Source organism: Sciurus carolinensis, chromosome 1 (genome assembly GCF_902686445.1).
Source record: "Sciurus carolinensis chromosome 1, mSciCar1.2, whole genome shotgun sequence".
NCBI classification, from domain to species: Eukaryota; Metazoa; Chordata; class Mammalia; order Rodentia; family Sciuridae; genus Sciurus; species Sciurus carolinensis.
Genome location: NC_062213.1, coordinates 143,814,580 through 143,832,698, shown reverse-complemented (window position 1 = coordinate 143,832,698; position 18,119 = coordinate 143,814,580). Strand labels below are relative to the sequence as shown.

The 18,119-nt window shown below is 34.8% G+C and overlaps 1 protein-coding gene and 1 non-coding gene across 2 annotated transcripts in view; both read left to right on the top strand.

The window, feature by feature from the left end:
• The window catches only part of Ifi44l (interferon induced protein 44 like), a 29,418-nt gene extending 14,780 nt beyond the window's left edge, over positions 1 to 14,638 (top strand). The window contains exons 2-9 of the mRNA XM_047537133.1: positions 1,598 to 2,085; positions 2,778 to 2,826; positions 3,555 to 3,750; positions 8,208 to 8,360; positions 9,858 to 10,029; positions 13,225 to 13,325; positions 13,593 to 13,755; positions 13,911 to 14,638. Coding sequence (XP_047393089.1) covers positions 1,608 to 2,085; positions 2,778 to 2,826; positions 3,555 to 3,750; positions 8,208 to 8,360; positions 9,858 to 10,029; positions 13,225 to 13,325; positions 13,593 to 13,755; positions 13,911 to 13,921 — 1,323 coding nt within the window. The 5' untranslated portion in view covers positions 1,598 to 1,607 and the 3' untranslated portion in view covers positions 13,922 to 14,638. The remainder of the gene's footprint in view (positions 1 to 1,597; positions 2,086 to 2,777; positions 2,827 to 3,554; positions 3,751 to 8,207; positions 8,361 to 9,857; positions 10,030 to 13,224; positions 13,326 to 13,592; positions 13,756 to 13,910) is intronic.
• LOC124968792 (U6atac minor spliceosomal RNA) lies at positions 379 to 502 on the top strand. Its single transcript, XR_007105847.1, has one exon. It is a non-coding gene; the product is annotated as a U6atac minor spliceosomal RNA (small nuclear RNA).
• Positions 14,639 to 18,119: the final 3,481 nt, after the last annotated feature.

Below are 18,119 nucleotides of genomic sequence, written 5' to 3'. Positions count from 1 at the left end.
CATATGTGTGGAGAAAAGATCACACGGCTAAACAGGAAGCCAAAAGAACTGAATGGGGCCAGCTCAGGCTCTTATAAAAACCCTTTCATGAGAACTAGCCGAGGTCCCATAAGAGACACCTTAATCTTTTATGAAGTCATGCTCCCAAATGACCTATCAATATCTCACTAGGTCCCACCTCTTGAAGGTTCCATTTGCCAACATCACCATATTGAGGACAAAACTTCAATGCATAAATCTTGAGACAAATCATATCCAAATCTTAGCACACATTGTCTGTGATTTCTTTTGTTGTACACTGGCAATGTTGAGTAGTGGCAGACTATATGACTCACAAAGCCTAAAGTATTTGCTACCTAGTTCATTAAGAAGTTTGTAGTGTTGTATGAAAGGAGGTAAGGTTAGCACTCCCCTTGACAAGGATGGAAGACGCTCTTGGCCTGACCTGTGCATATGTTTAAGGCATTGCCCCCTACTTCATGACATCTAACCATTTTTATTTGACCCAGTTATCCCACTCCTCAGCATATACTCAAAGAACTTAAAATCAGCATAATTGAGTGACATGGTCAGTGTTTGTAGCAGCTTACTTTACAAGAGCTAAGCTATGGAACGGACCTAGGTGCCCTTCAACAGGTAAATGGATAAAAAAAAAAAACAGTGATACACACACACACACACACACACACACACACACACGTGCACACGAAGGAATATTACTCAGTCATAAAGAGGAAAACAATTATCCAGTAAATGGATGGGATGGAAGATTATTGTGCCAAGTGAAATAAGCCACTTCTCCTAAACCAAAGGCCGAATGTTCTCTCTGATATGTGGATGCTAACCCACAAAGTGCGGGGGGGGGGGGGGGGGGCGGAGAATAGATGTTCATTGGATTAGACAAAGGGGAAAGAAGAGAAGGGAGAGGAGTTAGGAATAGAAAAGGCAATAGAATGAATCAGAAATAATTTTCCTATGTTCATATATGAATACACAACCAGTTAACTCCACATGACGTACAACCATAAGGATGGGAAGTTACACTCCATGTATGTATAATATGTCAAAGTACATTCTTCTGTCATGTATATCTAAAAAGAAGAAACAAAAATGAGGTTTGTAGACTCTTAATTGATTATTCTTTTGTTATTTATCTCATTTTTCAGTTTATTCACCAACTGATGTTAAAATGTTAACAAGCCGAGTGCTGTGGTGCACCCCTGTTAATCTCAGCGGCTTGGGAGGCTGAGACAGGAGAATCGTGAATTGAAAGCCAGCCTTAGCACAATTGAGGCACTAAGCAACTCAGTGAGACCTGTCTCTAAATAAAATACAAAATAGGACTGGGAATGTGACTCAGTGATCAATTACCCCTGAGTTCAATCCCCAGTACCCCTTCCCCAAAATGTTAACAACCTTTTTATTTCTAAATTATTTTTTTACACCCATCTATTATACTCTATGTTTATGCCTATGGTATTAATAGTGTATTTTAATTGGGTCAGAGAAAAAAAGATCTCATGCAACTAAAAAGAAATCTGTGCTTAAACTTCTAGGGTATGCTAGTCTCTCAACCTGTCATTTGTTTTCCCTTTAGATACAGGATAATGGCAGTGACACCCAGATTGACCTGGCTTGAAGAAAAGAGTTTACGGAATCTTCTTGGAAATGCTTCTCTGAGTCTTCTTTATAAGGGCAGTGTTCATGGCTATGGCATTGGAGATATGTTTCAGAGGTGCAGTCAGCAGGGATCCACTATGACAATGATTTACCTTCGGGAAGATACTGTTGGGATTCTAATGCTTGGTCATATTCCTACTATAGCTGACGATTTTGAAAAGGCACACATTTCCTTCTGTTTTTCACTTCAAAGGAAGGGTACTGTAATTCAAATTCCAACTTCATTTTTCAGTCTAATGAAAGTTACTAGTGATTGCCTGGAATTTTCTTCATCTGATGGGCTGAACTTCTCTGTCTATCCAGAGAAAAATCTACTTAGTCTACATCGTTTGTTAGTGAAACAATTAGGAATACAATCTTACCCTTCCTCTCAATTCTTGGAATACGAAGTTTTTCGAGTTGAAGGTATGTTATACTAGTTAATTCTACGTCCTACATTCTGGTTCTAGTCTTTTGTTCATAGGTTATGATCGATCTACAAGACCAAGGAAAAGTGAGAGGAATAATCTGATATTATACCAGATGATATACTTTGATAAACTCCAAAAGGAAACCCAAGAGACATGAAGATTTTGAGTTTATTACTCAGAGAGTACAGATTGCTTTGAAAAGTTAAGAAGTATATGTGTGGAGACAGAGATAAAGACAGAAATATAGATAGAGGTGGAGGAGAAGGTGTGTGTGTGTGTGTGTGTGTGTGTGTGTGTGTGTGTGTGTTTGTGTGTGTGTGTGTGTTTGTGTGTGTGTGTGTGTGTGTGTGTGTGTGTGTGAGAGAGAGAGAGAGAGAGAGAGAGAGAGAGAGAGAGAGAGAGAGAGAGAGAATTACTATTAGACATTAGAGCAGGTGTATTTTGACATATGACCTGACCTGAAATCAGACTTAGGACCTTTAGGCACAGTTATGCCTAAAGAGTTTTCAGAGAGATTCAAAGTGCAGAGAGAATTACTTTGCTTCTCTTCTCATTATGCTGTCAGGCCTGATTCCTAACTGAAAAGCTTAGGGTTACACAAACAGATTCAGTGTCCTATTTAGGAAGCAGACTTACCCACATATGAACATTCAAGTTGAAAGCTTATCCTCTGCTTACTTTCCATAGGAATTAAGGATGATCCAGACTGCATAAAGATGATGATGACAGCCACACAGTATGTTTTGTTCTTAGCCTATCACTTATTTTATTTAGACTAATTGTATAATGAAATACTAATTGTATTACTGATAATGAAATAGTAAAAATGTAAAATTATATCACTTCAAATGACAAAAATTATAATGTTATAGACATAAGATATTCAAGGTGGCTTAGAACATCAGTAACAAAACCATTACCAACTATGAAACATCTAAAATTCATGTGATGACTATTGATCAATTTAACTTCATGTTTCACTCTGTACCTATTAGATTCAAAGTTTTCCAAGTAAAATCTGGATGATCACTTTAGGTAATTCTTCTGAAACCTCTCTTTATGAAAATTCATTTTGGGGAAACTTAGTTAATATTAAAACTAAGCTCTATATCTCCAATTTTTGTAGATAGCTACATTACATAAATTTTATTTTGATTTCTCCTTAATGGGATATATTTTACTGAAAATAATAACTCGCCTTCAGTGTTTTTAATATTTCTTGTATTTTTGTGGTCTCAGGTTAATAGTGTAACAAGGGTTTGGTTGCTGGTTAATGTGTGTGTTAGAGATAAATGCATTTTTTAAGCACTGAATACCTAATCTTAGATATTTAATATCATTTTATAGAGGCTGTTACTATCAAAGTACTAAGTAAGCAATGAAAACAAGCCTTAAAAAGGAAGAAAGGGGAAGCTGTTCTTCATGAAGTTTGGCTGTTGTTTTTTAACTACCACATTTTAATAGGCACAGAAGGAAACTCCTAGCAGACCTCAGAGACTACAAGCCACATGCAGACTTGGTTTCAAATATCCGTATTCTCCTCCTGGGTCCAGTTGGTTCTGGAAAATCCAGTTTTTTCAATTCAGTGAAGTCTGTTTTCCATGACCACATAACTCACCAAGCCCCAGTGGGGTCTGATAACATTAGTATTACTGAACAGGTAAGTTACTTCAGAATCCCCTAAGGATTTCATTTATTAGTTACAATTAGTAGATTTATTCATTTGTTTGCTGTTTTCTCTCAAGTCTCTTCCTAATCTACCAATAGTTACATGCTGAATCAAATGTGAAATAGGAGTAAAAGTTGAATCAGAATTGTCTCCACTGAGTAATTTTATCCAGAGACACTTTTGATTTTTTATGGATGCAAGAAGAAATTAAAGGAAAAATGCCTTTTTGACGTTTATTGTATAAACAGCAAAAATTTAAAACTATGGAAATATTTGCCTATTATTTTTGATGTCTGTTTTTACTCCTGTCCCAGATGATTTACCTCCATTGAAATGCTTTTCTATTCTTTTAGTAATAAAATAATGAACTACAAAACTAAACAATACAATATAATACAATGATTTTTTTAGTATGTAAGTTCGGTCTTAAGAAATGGTCATGAAAACAAAATAATTCACTTTGGTAAGTCATACTTCAAGGGATAAATTTATCTATGCTCCTTAAAAATGATCTTATTTACAAACAAATGTATTTAAGGAAACATGTACTCATATAAATATAAACATATATCTATATAGATATCTTTATCATTGTTCTAAAGATTTATAAATTCGGGTGTGACATTTATCTAGAAACTTCTTTATTATGCTTAAGTTATAAAATCAAACAAAAACTAATAAAGGGAATAGAATGACTAGAAAATTTCATAGTTGGGGTGCATTTTTCTATGATTACTATAATATTATTTGATGGGAAATATGTTGTGCATTGTCAACATTAAGCTTTTGTGTTTGTGTTTCACTCAATAAATTGAAGCATTTTCTAGGATTTTCAAGAATCACATAGTTTTTCTTGATGTTGACCAGATTCTTTTAATACAGAATCTGTGGAGCAGATTTATTTTAATACATCAGCCTTATTTCAGAATCCAAGATAAGATACTTTGGCAAAAATTCAATTCATTAAGCATTAATTGAAATGTTTCTCTTTGCTAAATATTGAGATGGAATTAGAGAATTAAATATGAAATAATATTTGGTCTCTTTGCTCAAGGATCTGAGAATGCAGCAGGTAATAAACAAATAAGTACTATTCAATGTGATAGATGCTCTGATAGTGGTATTATTCAGAAAATAATTTTTCTTCCTTCTTTATAAGTTGAAAATCCCAAAAGTATTGTTTCAAGAGAAGAGTTAGATCCTATACTCTAAATGAAACCCAAATACTATATAACCTAAAGGAATATAAGGCAGAATTTTTATTGCTTGGAGACCCTTCTCTTTGAATAATTGAAGTTGTAAAGGAAACAAATTAATGGTCAATAAAATTATGAAAGTGCATATTGGTGTCCCTGAAGTTTTACAATATACTTTAATGTTTTATGCAATTCCTTTCATGCTGAGCAACCAGTAAGACTTGCTCTCCAGGATCATAATCTCAGTGACATTATTCCTAGGTATTTAATGAGACAGTGGGGGCTTTTGACTTCGTGGGGAACTACAGTCGGTCACAGAAGGTTTCTGTACTTTCTGGTTTAGAAGCAATATAACAGTGCTGTCTCTAATGGAAAAATTGTGAATAAAGCGTCTGGAGTCTCTAAGAAACCTTTTTTTTCTTTTTAATTCTTTCCAAATTCTTCGTCTCTGTGCCTATGTTGGAAATGTATCTGTCTAAATAACAAATAATAAAAAATGGTCAGAGGTCTTCTGAAAAACATTCTTGGGAACAGGTTGAATGTGTTTATCTAGGAAGAAGATTTGGTTAAAGTTGTTCTTAAAGTGAATTTTTTGAATGCATGGGTGTCCCTGAGACATTAACAGAATGAAGGACAAAAACCATAGGATAATTTCAATAGATGCAGAAAAAGCATCTGACAAAAATTAAACATCCTTTTATGATAAAAACTGTAATTTAGGTATAGAAGGAATGTACCTGACCATAGTAAAGGCCATAGATGACAAAGTCAGCTAACATCATACACATGTGGAATAGTTGAAAGATTTTCCTTTAAGATTTAGAAAAATCTAAATCTATTTACTTGATCTACTTACTCAACCTACTTCTTTATTAAACATAGTATTAAAATTCCCAACTAGAGAAATTAGACAAGATAGAAAATCAAAAAGCATACAAATTTGTAAGTTGTTAAATATTCCTATAAACAGATGATGTTATTTTATATATAAAAAACCTGGTAAAACTACCCAAATGCCTGTTAGAACTAATGAATGAATTTTAGTAAAGATTCAGGATACAAAATCAAGAAACAAAAATAAGTTGAATTTCTACATGCTAACAGTGAATTATCTGAAAAAAAAAATCCAGAAAACAATCCTAACCAACAGTTACTAAAAATAATGTAGGAATAAATATAACCAAGGAGGTGAAAGATCTTTATATTGAAAACTATAAAAGTGATGAAACAAATTACGACAAATAAATTGAAAGATAAATTGTGTTTATGATTGGAAAGTTAATATTGTTGAAATAGCTATACTACCCATAGTGACTTAGTCAATACAGTCCTTATAACATGTACCTAGACACGTACATTCTTCACAGGAGTCTAAGAAATCTAAAATATAAGTGGAATCATGAAAGATCTGAAGTAGCCAAAGCAATCTTGAGAAAACAATAAAGTTGGAGGCCTTATACTACCTAACTTAAAAATGCAGTATAAATTTATAGTAAACAAAACAATGTGGTACTGGCATAAAAATCAACACATAGACTAATGAAAAAGAATACAGAACCCAGTAATAAGTCCACACATATATATCCAAGTGATTTTCAAGAAAGGTGTCCTAAGCATACCATAGAAAAAGGACAGTCTCTTTAATAAATCATGTTAGGAAAACTGTATGAACAATGCAGAAAATTTAGTTTGACCATTTTCACACACCATATTCAAAATTGAACTTTAACTGGTTTAAAGATTTAAATGTTTAATCTCGAACTGTGAAACTATTAGAATAAAACATGGGAGAAACTTTCTTGGTATTGGTTTGGATAGCCATTTTTTTTTTTTTTTTTTTTTTTTTTTTTTTTTTGATGAGACACCAAAAGCTCAGGCAACAGGTAAAAAAAAAAAAAAAAAAAAAAAAAAAAAAAAAAAAAAATAGACAAATGGAATTGCACCACACTAAAAAACCATTGGTACAGCACAGGAAACAATCAGCAGAGTGAAGACAGGACCTATAGAATGGGAGAAATACTTAGTAATTACACTTCTGAAAAGGAGTTAATATTAAAATTATGCAAGAAACTCAAATTAACTCAAAGGTAAGAAAATACAGCTTTACAAAATGGGCAAAGGACCTGAATCAGCATTTCTTTGAAAAGAAAGAAGACTCGAATGGCTCTCAGATATATGAAAAAGTGCTCAGCATCACTAATCATCAGGGAAACATAAATTAAAAGCATAATGAGATACTACCTCACATATATTGGAATGGTTATTATCAAAAAAGACAAAAAATAACAAGAGTTAGTAAAGATGAGAAAAAGGAACACTTAAGCATTGTTGGTGGGAATGTTCAGTTATTATTGACAACAGTGTGGAGTTTCCTCAAAAAAAAAAACCCTAAAAATGAGACTACTATATAATCCAGCAAATCCATTACTGTGTGTATAGTCAAAAGAAATGAAATCAATACCTTAAAGAGACATCTATATTCCCTTGTTTATTATAGCATTATTCACAATAGGCAAGATGTGAGATCAATTTAAGTTTACATCGATGGATGAATGAAGAAAGAAAATGTTAATACATACACAGTGGAATATTGATCAGGGATCAAAAAGGAGGAACTCTGTCATTTGTGACAAAGTGGTTAAACCTAGAAGACATTATATTAAGTAAAAGACAGGCACAAAAAGAGAAATACTATGTGAACTCAGATATGGAATCTGAAAAAGTTGATTTCATGGAAGTAGATAGATTCATTGGTCCCCAAGGGCCAAGGTAGTTTGACAGGGTTGAAGGATGTGTATTGGACAAGGGATGTAAGGTTTAGCTTAGGAGAAATAAGTTCAAGAGATCTGTCATACAGCATGGTGACTACAGTCAATAATGTTTTGTTCTTAAAAAATGCTGAGAGGATGTAAAATTTCTCACCACAAAAAATAATGATATGAGACAATGTATATGTCAATTTAGTCATTCCACAGTGTAGATATACTTCAAAACATCATGTCATACAAGATAAGTACTTAAAATTTTATCTATTGTTTAAAAAGAAACAACTTTTTCAATTTTAATTCCTAGTAATGTCCAATATCTATAGATAGAGCCTCACATTTGAGATACTCAGTATTTTTTGAAGACTCTGATAGGGTTCTGAGACCAAAATGTTTGAGGACCATGGTGTTAACACTATCTGTTCTTCCTATTGTTCTGTCTTGGATGTTAGTTAAACAATGAACTTTAACACATGACTTTTTACAGTACAGGATGTATTCTGTTAGAAATGGAAAATATGGACAATATCTTCCATTTACGTTGTGTGATTCAATGGGGTTGGATGAGACAGATGATGTCGGACTGTGCCTGGATGACATACCCTACATCTTAAAAGGCTGTGTTCCAGACAGATATCAAGTAAGGGTTCTTTAATTACAAGATGTTTCAAACCATTTTCATTAATAGTACTCATTGAACTTTTACCCCATAAGACAATTTCAACTGTCATAACGTGGTTCCACTATCAATTGACCGCTTTAAATGAATAAGCACTCATGTAAGAAAAGCAGGGTGACTGCTATTTTTGTCTATACCATTGAGAAATAAAGCCACAAGGCAAAATTCTACTCCTCTGGATTCCAGGAAAAGGTCATGGGGATATTGTTTATATCACTCTTTAGTTATGTAAATCAAGAGTAAGATTGTAATTTAATCTCTTGTTCTTTTTTAATTGTATGGGCAATGTATTAAATAATTAACCTCACTATGTTGAAATATTAAACCATAAACGCTTAGAATTTATGAGTACGAACCTAGATATGAAGGTTGGCTCTGCTGCTAATTAGATAGGTACCCACCAGCAAGTGACATACTAGTCTCTCCACGTCTTACTTTTTTTAAAAGTATGAAATTGTGTCCACTTCATAGGATGGCTGTTAATATGAAGTGAGATGATACACTGCAAACATTCTGAAAGGTTAACCTTTATTGTATTTCATTTTGTGTGACAGAATCAGCCTCAATTTCTAAATAGTGACCTCTTTGCCTCCCAGTCGTGCTTGCTTGGGAACTTTATCTATCATCTAGTTATTCAAAAACTATGTATTAAAAATCTAATTTTTGCCAGACATGAAGAGAGACGCTGAAAATAGCAGTTAAATAAACTATGCTTTAGTTAAATAAACAATTCACTTTCTCAAGGAGCTCTCAATCTAGTCAGGGAAAAGGAGATCTAAAGATTCAGGGAAGAGAACAGAGCAGGTAGGGAGAGTGAGCATGCTGACTAACCATTTTGTGTATCAGTGAGTCAGTCAGTTCAGCCTAGTTATGAAATAACAGTCAAAACCCAACACATTTTCAAACTTCTATGATTTGTAATCTTTTTTCTTAATATTAGAAAGATTACTGTCTCATGATAAGGAGTCATTAATTTGAAAGTTGATATTTCTTTTGTTTCACTTCAGTGTATTTCCCTTCTGCAAAATTCGAAGAAATTATAGCATTTTAATTATAATTACATTTTTAGACATATTTTGTCTCTTTTTTTATCTGTATCCTTTAGTCCATTTCAACATGTAAAATGTTTAAAGAGGAGTTTCAAATGGTATGGTTAATGGCATTTATTTCCAGAGGCTAGAATTTTAAGTTAATTTTTCCTAAAGCATTCTTCATACTTGCCTGTGATACATACAGTGGATAATAATCATTTTTAACAAAGGAGAAGTTCTTTTTGTATAAGAATTATATAATGACATTATGTTCACAGAGGAAAGGAGGAATGAGAGGGGTATGACTAATTGCGGGAGATAGGAATAACTGGGGCAGTGGAGGGATAATTTCATGTTGGAGTTTAGTGGTGGCGATTTTCAATGGTGGAGGCTGAATTTTGAATGTTATTATATGTTTCCATAACAGTTTAATCCCTGTAATCCAATCACACCCAAACATCCAACCTTCATCACCTCTCCATCACTGAAGGACAGGATTCACTGTGTGGCTTATGTCTTAGACATCAACTCTGTTAACAATCTCTCCTCTAAAATGGCAGCAAAGCTCAAACAAATTCATGAAGAAGTATTAAACTGTGGTGAGTCTCACCCTATCAAGAGTTTTTCATATTTGGAATACTTTATATGTCCAGAAAGTTGCAAATTGAGTACAGAGAAGTCCCATATACCCTTTACCAATTTCCTGAGCTCTGGGTTTGGTGGCAAGAGTAGGTAGAGCTCATTCAAAGGCTTGTCAAAGAAAAGTCCTAAATATTAGTCTTAAGAACTTTAGAATGACTGTAGTTGTTTTTGATGTGTTGTTTTTCTGTGACTTGATTGGGGGGTCACCCATGATATGTGACTGTAGATAAGGAATATCTAAACCAGGAAACTGACATTATTACTAGGTAAAATGCATAGTTCTAAATCATTTTATCACATGTATAGATTCATGTATAGATAATTCATGTATGTAATTATCACTACAATCAGGATACAGAACTATTCCTTCACTATAAAGATTTTCCTCATGCATGCAATCCCAGTGGCTTAGGAAGCTGAGGCAGGAGGATCAAGAGTTCAAAGCCAACCTCAGCAACTTAGTGAGACCCTAAGTAACTTAGCAAGACCCTGTTTCTAAGTAAAAAGTAAAAATGGGGGACAGGAAATGTGGCTCAGTGGTTAAGAACCCCTGTTTTCAATCCTTGGTACCCAAAACAAACATTTCTCTTTACTTCTTCACCATGCTTAACTACTGGCAACCACTACTATCTTTTGTCATTTGAGAGTTTTGTTTAAATGAAATCATAGTCTGTCAACCTTTTTGACTAGGCTTACTATTCATTGAAGTCCATCTAAAATGTTGCATGTATCGATTGTTCACTTTTTTTATTGCTGACTAATATTTCATTGTATGGATATACCACAAATTATTTAACCATTGTCTATCAACATATATTTTGATGACTTCCAGTTTTAGTTTTTGCAAATATAAGTCCTATAAACATTATTATACATATTTTTTGTAGACATACATTTTCATTTATCTGGCACAGATCCCTGAGGGTATGACTGCTGAGTAAGATATAGTAAGTGTATGTTTAGCTTCTAAAATTTTACCAAACTACTCTCAAGAGAAACTGTACCAATATATATTCCCACCAGTACTGTATGGGAAATCCAGTTTCTTTGCATTCTTTCTAGTATTTGATATTGTTTCTAATTTTAAAAACAATGTTAACTCTTTTAATAGGTCTATAGTAGTATCTCATTCTAATTTGTCTAGTGACATTGAATATCTTTTTATGTACTTATTTCTTCTGTGTATCTTCTTCATCAGTAGTGTCTCTTCATATCTTTTGCCTATTTTTAGATTGAATTATTTGTTGAATTTTGTTTTTTATTTTTCTTCCTGGTCGAATTTGAAGATATTTCTACATTCTAGATATGAGTACATTGTCAGACATATGATTTGCAAATAATTTCTCCCAGCCAAAATTTTTTTTCATTATAATTATTTTTGGCTGTGCCATCTCTCTTCTTCTGAAACTCTGATAACATGAATTCTAGATCTTTTTTTCATAGTCCTACTGTATATTTATTTTTTTTCTATTGGCTATTTTTTAGAGTGGGTAACTTCTATTAATATATCTTCATATTCTCTGATTCTTTGTCTTCTCTATTCTGCTTTTGACCATCCGTTTTAAAAAATTTTGGTTATCTATTTTTCATGTCTATAATTTTCACTGGGTTCTTTCCCATGTATTTTATTTCTTTGTTGACACTATTTTTCATTTGTTTCAAGTGCATTCCTATTTGGTTAAGTATGTCTTTGTGCTTTAAAATTCTAGCCAAATAATTCAAAAATCTTTTTCATCTGGTTAGTATCAGAATCTTCTGATTAGTTTTCCTCATTCAAGTAGACATTTTCCTGGTTTATCTTGTGAGAAATGATTCTTAATTGTATTTTGGATACTTTAGAAGTTATGTTATGGGGCTCTGGATCTTACTTAGACCTTGTGTTTTAGCAGACCCTTTTGACACCAGTGGGGTGGGGAGTACAGGTTAACCATGAGGTCTTTTTGGAGACAGGGCACTTTGTTACTTCTCCCTGTATGATCTCCATCCCAGGGGAAAGGAGACTTTTTAAGACTGTGAAAATGGTGATTAAAGTTGAAACTTGTCATTTGGCCTCCCCCAACACTGCCAGAGAAAGAGAGAAGGGTGATTCATTATTGCTAGTGTGGTAGATGTCCAAAATCCCCAATAGCCTGTGTTGACACCACTAAAGTGGTTGCATGGGGTAGGGCTGAGGTTATTTCTGTAGTACTTGGCTGGGTAGTGTGATCATTGTAAGAAAGTACTCTATCTTGCTAGGTTGCCTTTTTTTAAAGCTCTGGCTAGAAAGACCAGATTTTTCTTTTCTTTCTTTCTTTCTTTTCTTTTCTTTTTTTTTTTTTTTAAATTCCAGTTCTAATTCACCTTTCCTGGTTGTGGGTTTCTCCAACAGGGAATCTGGGATGTATGAGGTGAAAAGAAAACCTAGGGAAGCCACCTCCATAATGTGTCTTTGTTCCCAACCTTTCTAGTGTTGTATCTTCTCTCCACCTTTTAGTTTTGTCTTTGATTTATGTATGCTGCCCAGAATCTTTAGCTGCATTTAATGGAAAGAATTTGATAACTTTGCTAGTTAGATATCTGGGACTTGTATAAGGAGACTATAGAAGGCAGTCATTTTTGTAATGGGACTCAGAAACACAAGATTTCTAAAAGCTCTGGTAAAGGATCTCAGGACATGTTGAGATTTGACTGTTACTTGGAAACCTTGATTTCATCTTTTTTTCCTTGGAAGCAGTTGTTCGCAAAACAGAACTTTGATAAGTTTAGAAGCCAAGGGCGAATTATTTCTCCAGTCTCTGATCTGAGGCAGAATGCGTTGGGACATTAGGGCATTTGCTTTGATGAATGGTCACACAGTGTTTCTCACTTTCTCTTTTTCTCATTTTTTTTAAATTTGTTTTTTTAGTTCTCAGAGTACAGCAACCACTTTTCCCCCCTTGACTGTCTTAAGACATTTAGTGCAAATGTAGTTGTATTTAAAAATGGATCTTTCATGTTAGAAGAAAAAGCATTTCTCTATCAGAAGAAATTCAGGCTCCATAGTGAGATTTACTTGGAATATTTCATTCTCCAGTTCTTAAAATCACTTTATATAGAGTGACTTTCACACAATTTAATTACCTTGTTGATATGTTGCTATGATATAAAATAACTGATTTATCTGTTCGATACAGGTGTAGCACATGTAGCCTTGTTTACTAAATTGAATAATTGTGATGAAGTTCTTCAAAACAACCTTTTAAACATGACAAGAAAGATGACTTCTCAGAGTCAGGTAAAAAATGCTGTTTGTAATCGGATATTATAGTAAAGTATCACAGTCATACTGTGTGTGTGTGTCCACACAACATATTCAGAGGCAAAGTATTGGATCAATTGTTCGGCTCGTTCAACTTTCTACTTCTTTAAAACAATAATTATTTGAATTATAATTACATTCTGAAGAGAATTTATCAAGCTATAGCTTTTCCAGTTTCCTGAATTATATTTAAAATTCAGTCAAATTTCAAATATGACATGCTTCTTTAATGTTTTTCCACAGGTAATGTTTATCAACAAAATGCTAGGCATTCCTCTTTCTAATATCTTGATGGTTGGAAATTATGCTTCAGAGCAGGAACTGAACCCTGTGAAGGATGTTCTGATCCTCTCTGCACTGAGGCAGATGCTTCGGGCTGCAGATGACTTCTTGGAGGACTTGCCTGGTAATCTGGCCTCTTTCTGTTCCTCTCATAAAGCACTTGTGCTTTTTGAAAAATCCTAATCTATACTTCACTAGGGTGGATGGAGCCTGTCTGCCTGGTCCTGACAGTTGTGTTTGAATATATGCTTCATTTCTGCTCATTTGTTTTGTTTTCAGATGACAGTTGATATCATTCCATCTGTTCACGGCCTCAGTCCATCTGTTCATGGCCTCCTTCAGCCTCTGCTTTTGCTCCCGATTTGCCTTCTGCCCTTGACAACATCGAATGGATGGTTCCTAGGATCAGTCACTCCTCAAACCCATAGGTCAACCCTTGAGAAGTGGTGGCCCAAGATATGTCCTATCACAAACTATGCTCTGTATTTCTGAACCATTTACAATTTAGTGTCTGTGACATCTTTCTCAACCTTTCCATGCAAAATCCTTACTTATTCATCTACAGCACTTTATTTTACTCTGTATGAGCGCTGTATACATTGAATACTGATTATAAAATGATTAGGTAGCTATCTGCTTTCCTAAATAGATTGTGAGTTCTTTGCGAAACAGGATTTGGGTTTTGTTTGTATTTGTATTCCCAGAGCTTAGAGCACAGTCCCTGATAATAACAAGCATACCCATTGTAACTCTTCTCTCCCATCCTCTCCAGAGTAACATATACTTAAAATATTTCTCCATATAGAAGGGAAGGCCAAGAGAATGGAAAGCTGAAGAGAGCAAATGGAAATATCAAAGGGAGAGTTTCACTTGTCTTTGAATATTTGAGATAATTTTCATTCACATGAAAATATGAATGTCTCTAAATAATTGAATATAAATTAAAAAGCCTGTATTTCTTAACAAGTTAGGATTTTTTCTCTGTGAAAAAATAAAGTTTCTTCCTCAAATGATACCATGTCTGATTTTAATTGAATTCCAAACCATCCTAGTTATGTGTCCAAAGTGGAATGAACAAATAAAGTTACCAGGGTTAAGTTAATAAGACTGTTGTCTTATGTAAGTGCCTCAAATGAGTCTGAAGTCCTCTTGGTAGTTGTCAAAATTAGGACTATCAGTAAAGAAAAACAAATCCCAAAGACAGTTTTCAGTTATGTTTTTACCTGTGAAGTTTCATAAGCCTTCTCTTCTTCAAATTTCTTTTATTTATTTGTCTATTTTAGTCAATAAGTACTTGTTCATTGGTTAGAATGAATTATAAAACACAAAACAAAAAACCTTCTACTACTAAGCCATGCAGACAGAGTCCACAAAGACAACTCCCTGGCCAAAACCCAGCTGATCACTGTTTGTATTATGATCTTAGAAAAATTAAATCATCCAAAAAGTCTGTGTGCAGAGACCAGGAACCCAGCTCTGCTAAGGCTGTGACTACTGCAGACTACCAAGGAGCAGGATAAGGTAGACAGAAGTGACCATAGTCCTTGAACTTTCTCAAAGGCAGAAGGCTGACTTGAAAGTCCACAGTTAAAGTGGCATCAAGCAAAAAGCAGGGAAAGAGAAACTCAGGTGGATCCTTAGTTCAGCTTCAGATGCCATGGGTTCACAAAGCTGGTCAAGCTGTTCTGGAAGGGACTGCTTCAGTTTCCCATATTATAGTGTGCTGGTGGTTAAAAAACAAAAACAGGACAGGGAGGGAAACACCAGGCCCGTCACATCTTGAGCATATCCCAGCCTGTGAAAGTCCTTTAAACAAGGTCACCTAGAAAAAAAGACAGCTTATAAGTCTATTTCCCCTCTTTTTATTAAAGCTTCCACTTAAGTACATTTTAAAGACGAATCATTTACAAGCTTGTGCAGGTTGTCTCCTTGGCTCTTAGGAGGGAAATCTGTTGCTGAAAGCCTCAGGATGGATAGAAGAGTGGTGTAGCTGTGGGAAGGGTGGACTTGGTTTTTTGCTCCCTTTCTCTGTATAGTACAGTACATTTTGGTTTATAACCATGAGTACATAGTTTTTAATTTTTTTAAATCCCTCATACAAATTATAGAAAAAAGTTTTCTTTCCTTGATGCTGGCAGTGAAAAATAAAGATTCATGTGTGCGTCTTTGTGCATACCCTCACTGTTCTTCCTGTAAGAATTCTTCTCTAAGCATTGAAAGAAATGTGGGAAAGTCACAGCATAAGCAGGGTTTCAACAAGTGGTTTATTCTTTTTTGAAGTTCAAAACTTAACACTTGCACAAATAGCTCCCATCTGCAGGACTTGTGATCTCTTGAACAGGCTTGCTCTTATATTTAAAAAAATGTTTTGAATCAATGGTTACTTAGATTCTAACAATCTACTTTACTTTTAATCAGGATTATTCTCTCCTGGGTAGTTCGAGGTATTAAGAGGGTAAGAATTTCTTAGATATAGGCAAGAGAAAATGAATGTTCTCAAAGTACCACTACAGGTGAAGTTGTGTTCAAGTGAATGTTTGGGAACCATGATCCAAAGGAAGAGATGAGATTTTTAAACAAGGTCTGGAAATAGGAGGTTCATAGAAATTGAGGATTAGAGCTTGAAGTAAGTTTTGAGAATAAAAGCAGAGGGCAACCTGAATAGTTATGATGTGTATGTAAGAAGAACAGATCTAACGTGTAAGGCATGTTTGTCTGCATATGATGGGGAGAGGGCGAGGGGAACAGGCATAGCCCTATTGTTTGGGAGAGAATGAGGGTGTCTGAAGATTAACTATGGTTCCACAATGTGAACGAGGTAGACCAGGAAAACATCTGGACAGAAGGTGGGGTTTCTTTATTCTGTACTAAGGGTAGCTGTGGAGCAATTTCATGTAGGAGATAGGGATTCTGAAAAGAAAGAGCAGGAAGTACTGTAGTGATCAAGAGGAAGAAACATTGAGGCACTGTCCTCACGAACCACAGTATCTGGGTGCATGAATGTGGAGACTTGTTTCCTTCATGTGTTAAGAAGGAAAATGGGAGCAAAGGATTCTCTATAATGCTTTAGGAACATATAAGTATGCAGTGGAATTAAATGTCCATTTGGAATTTAAATGGAAAAGTTTGGTGAGAGAGGGCTTTAAAAAGGGAGAAACTTCTCTTTTATCTGGAAGGGGACCTTCCCTAACTTTGTGGATCCTCTAATCTTTCCCTGCCACTCTCAGGGATGATGGAATTTATCACCTGGCCACATTTTAGAGGCTCCCCAGGAGTTTTGAAATTTTACAAAATTTAATATCAAACTAAGTCACCAAATTCCTTCTTAAAATACTGCTAAGGGACATAGTAGATAAAATGCAAGTATGGTGCAAGGTAGAATATCATCCTAAAACTAGAAGGATAATGTGGAAACAGGTTAAGCATCAGTGCTGGAGCCTTTGAGGTGTGGGTGGATAGGATAGGTTGTTGTGTTGTTAGAAAGTGATTGTTTCTGATAGAAGTTCATGTCTTTGTACAAACTTGCCTAGCCTCTACTTCAATAAAATAATGAGGACTCGTACTGGATGATACATGTTTCAACTATTTCACGGCTGTGACTAAATGACAGGACCAGCATAACTGTAAAGTCAGAAAGGTTTATTTGAGGGCTCATGGTTTCAGAGGTCTTAGTCCTTAGAAGGCCAGCTTCATTCCTTGGGGCTCCTGGTGAGGCAGAACATCATGGTGGAAGAATGTGGCAGAGGGAAGCAGCTCACATCATCAGGAAGCAGAGAGAGAGAGAGAGTTCCCATTCTCTGGATATAAAATATATACCCCAAAGCCATGCCTCAATTCCAGTCTCCTCCAGCCACCCGCTATCACTTCAATTAATCCCATCTGGGATTAATTCACTGAGTTAAGACTCACACCCAATTTCTTCTCTGAACCTTCCTGTATTGTCTCACATATGAGCCTTTAGGGGACACCTTACATCCAAACCATAATAATATGTAAGCCGATATCTTCTTTAGAAGAATAGTTTTAAGGACAATCATGCTGCTTTCTCCTAGAAAAAGGCAGGCCATAATTAGAAAATAATGAAAAATTTGATGGAGGGACACAAGTCAGCCCCAGATACTTCAGAGATGAGTTGATGAGTAATCATCTTTTAAGGCATAGCTCATCTTATAGCAGTGACTTTGGGAAGGGGCTTCTACTCAAGTGAAAAGATGGTGATCAGAGTACGTTCTAAAAGTATATTTATGGATACCATTGCCTTTAGTTTAATTGCCATGGCCAAGTAGTTTAATTGTATTACAAAATTCCTTACAATACAGGGAAACAAGGTAATATGTTGTTTGAAGAGTGTGGAGGTTTTTTTCTTTTTCTTAAACCTGTAGTAATGCACAACTAACATGCAGTAAATTGCACACCTTGAAAGTATATAATTAAATGTTTCCACAAATGTAAATCCATTATACCTCTTGTCAAATCTTGACTGTGAAA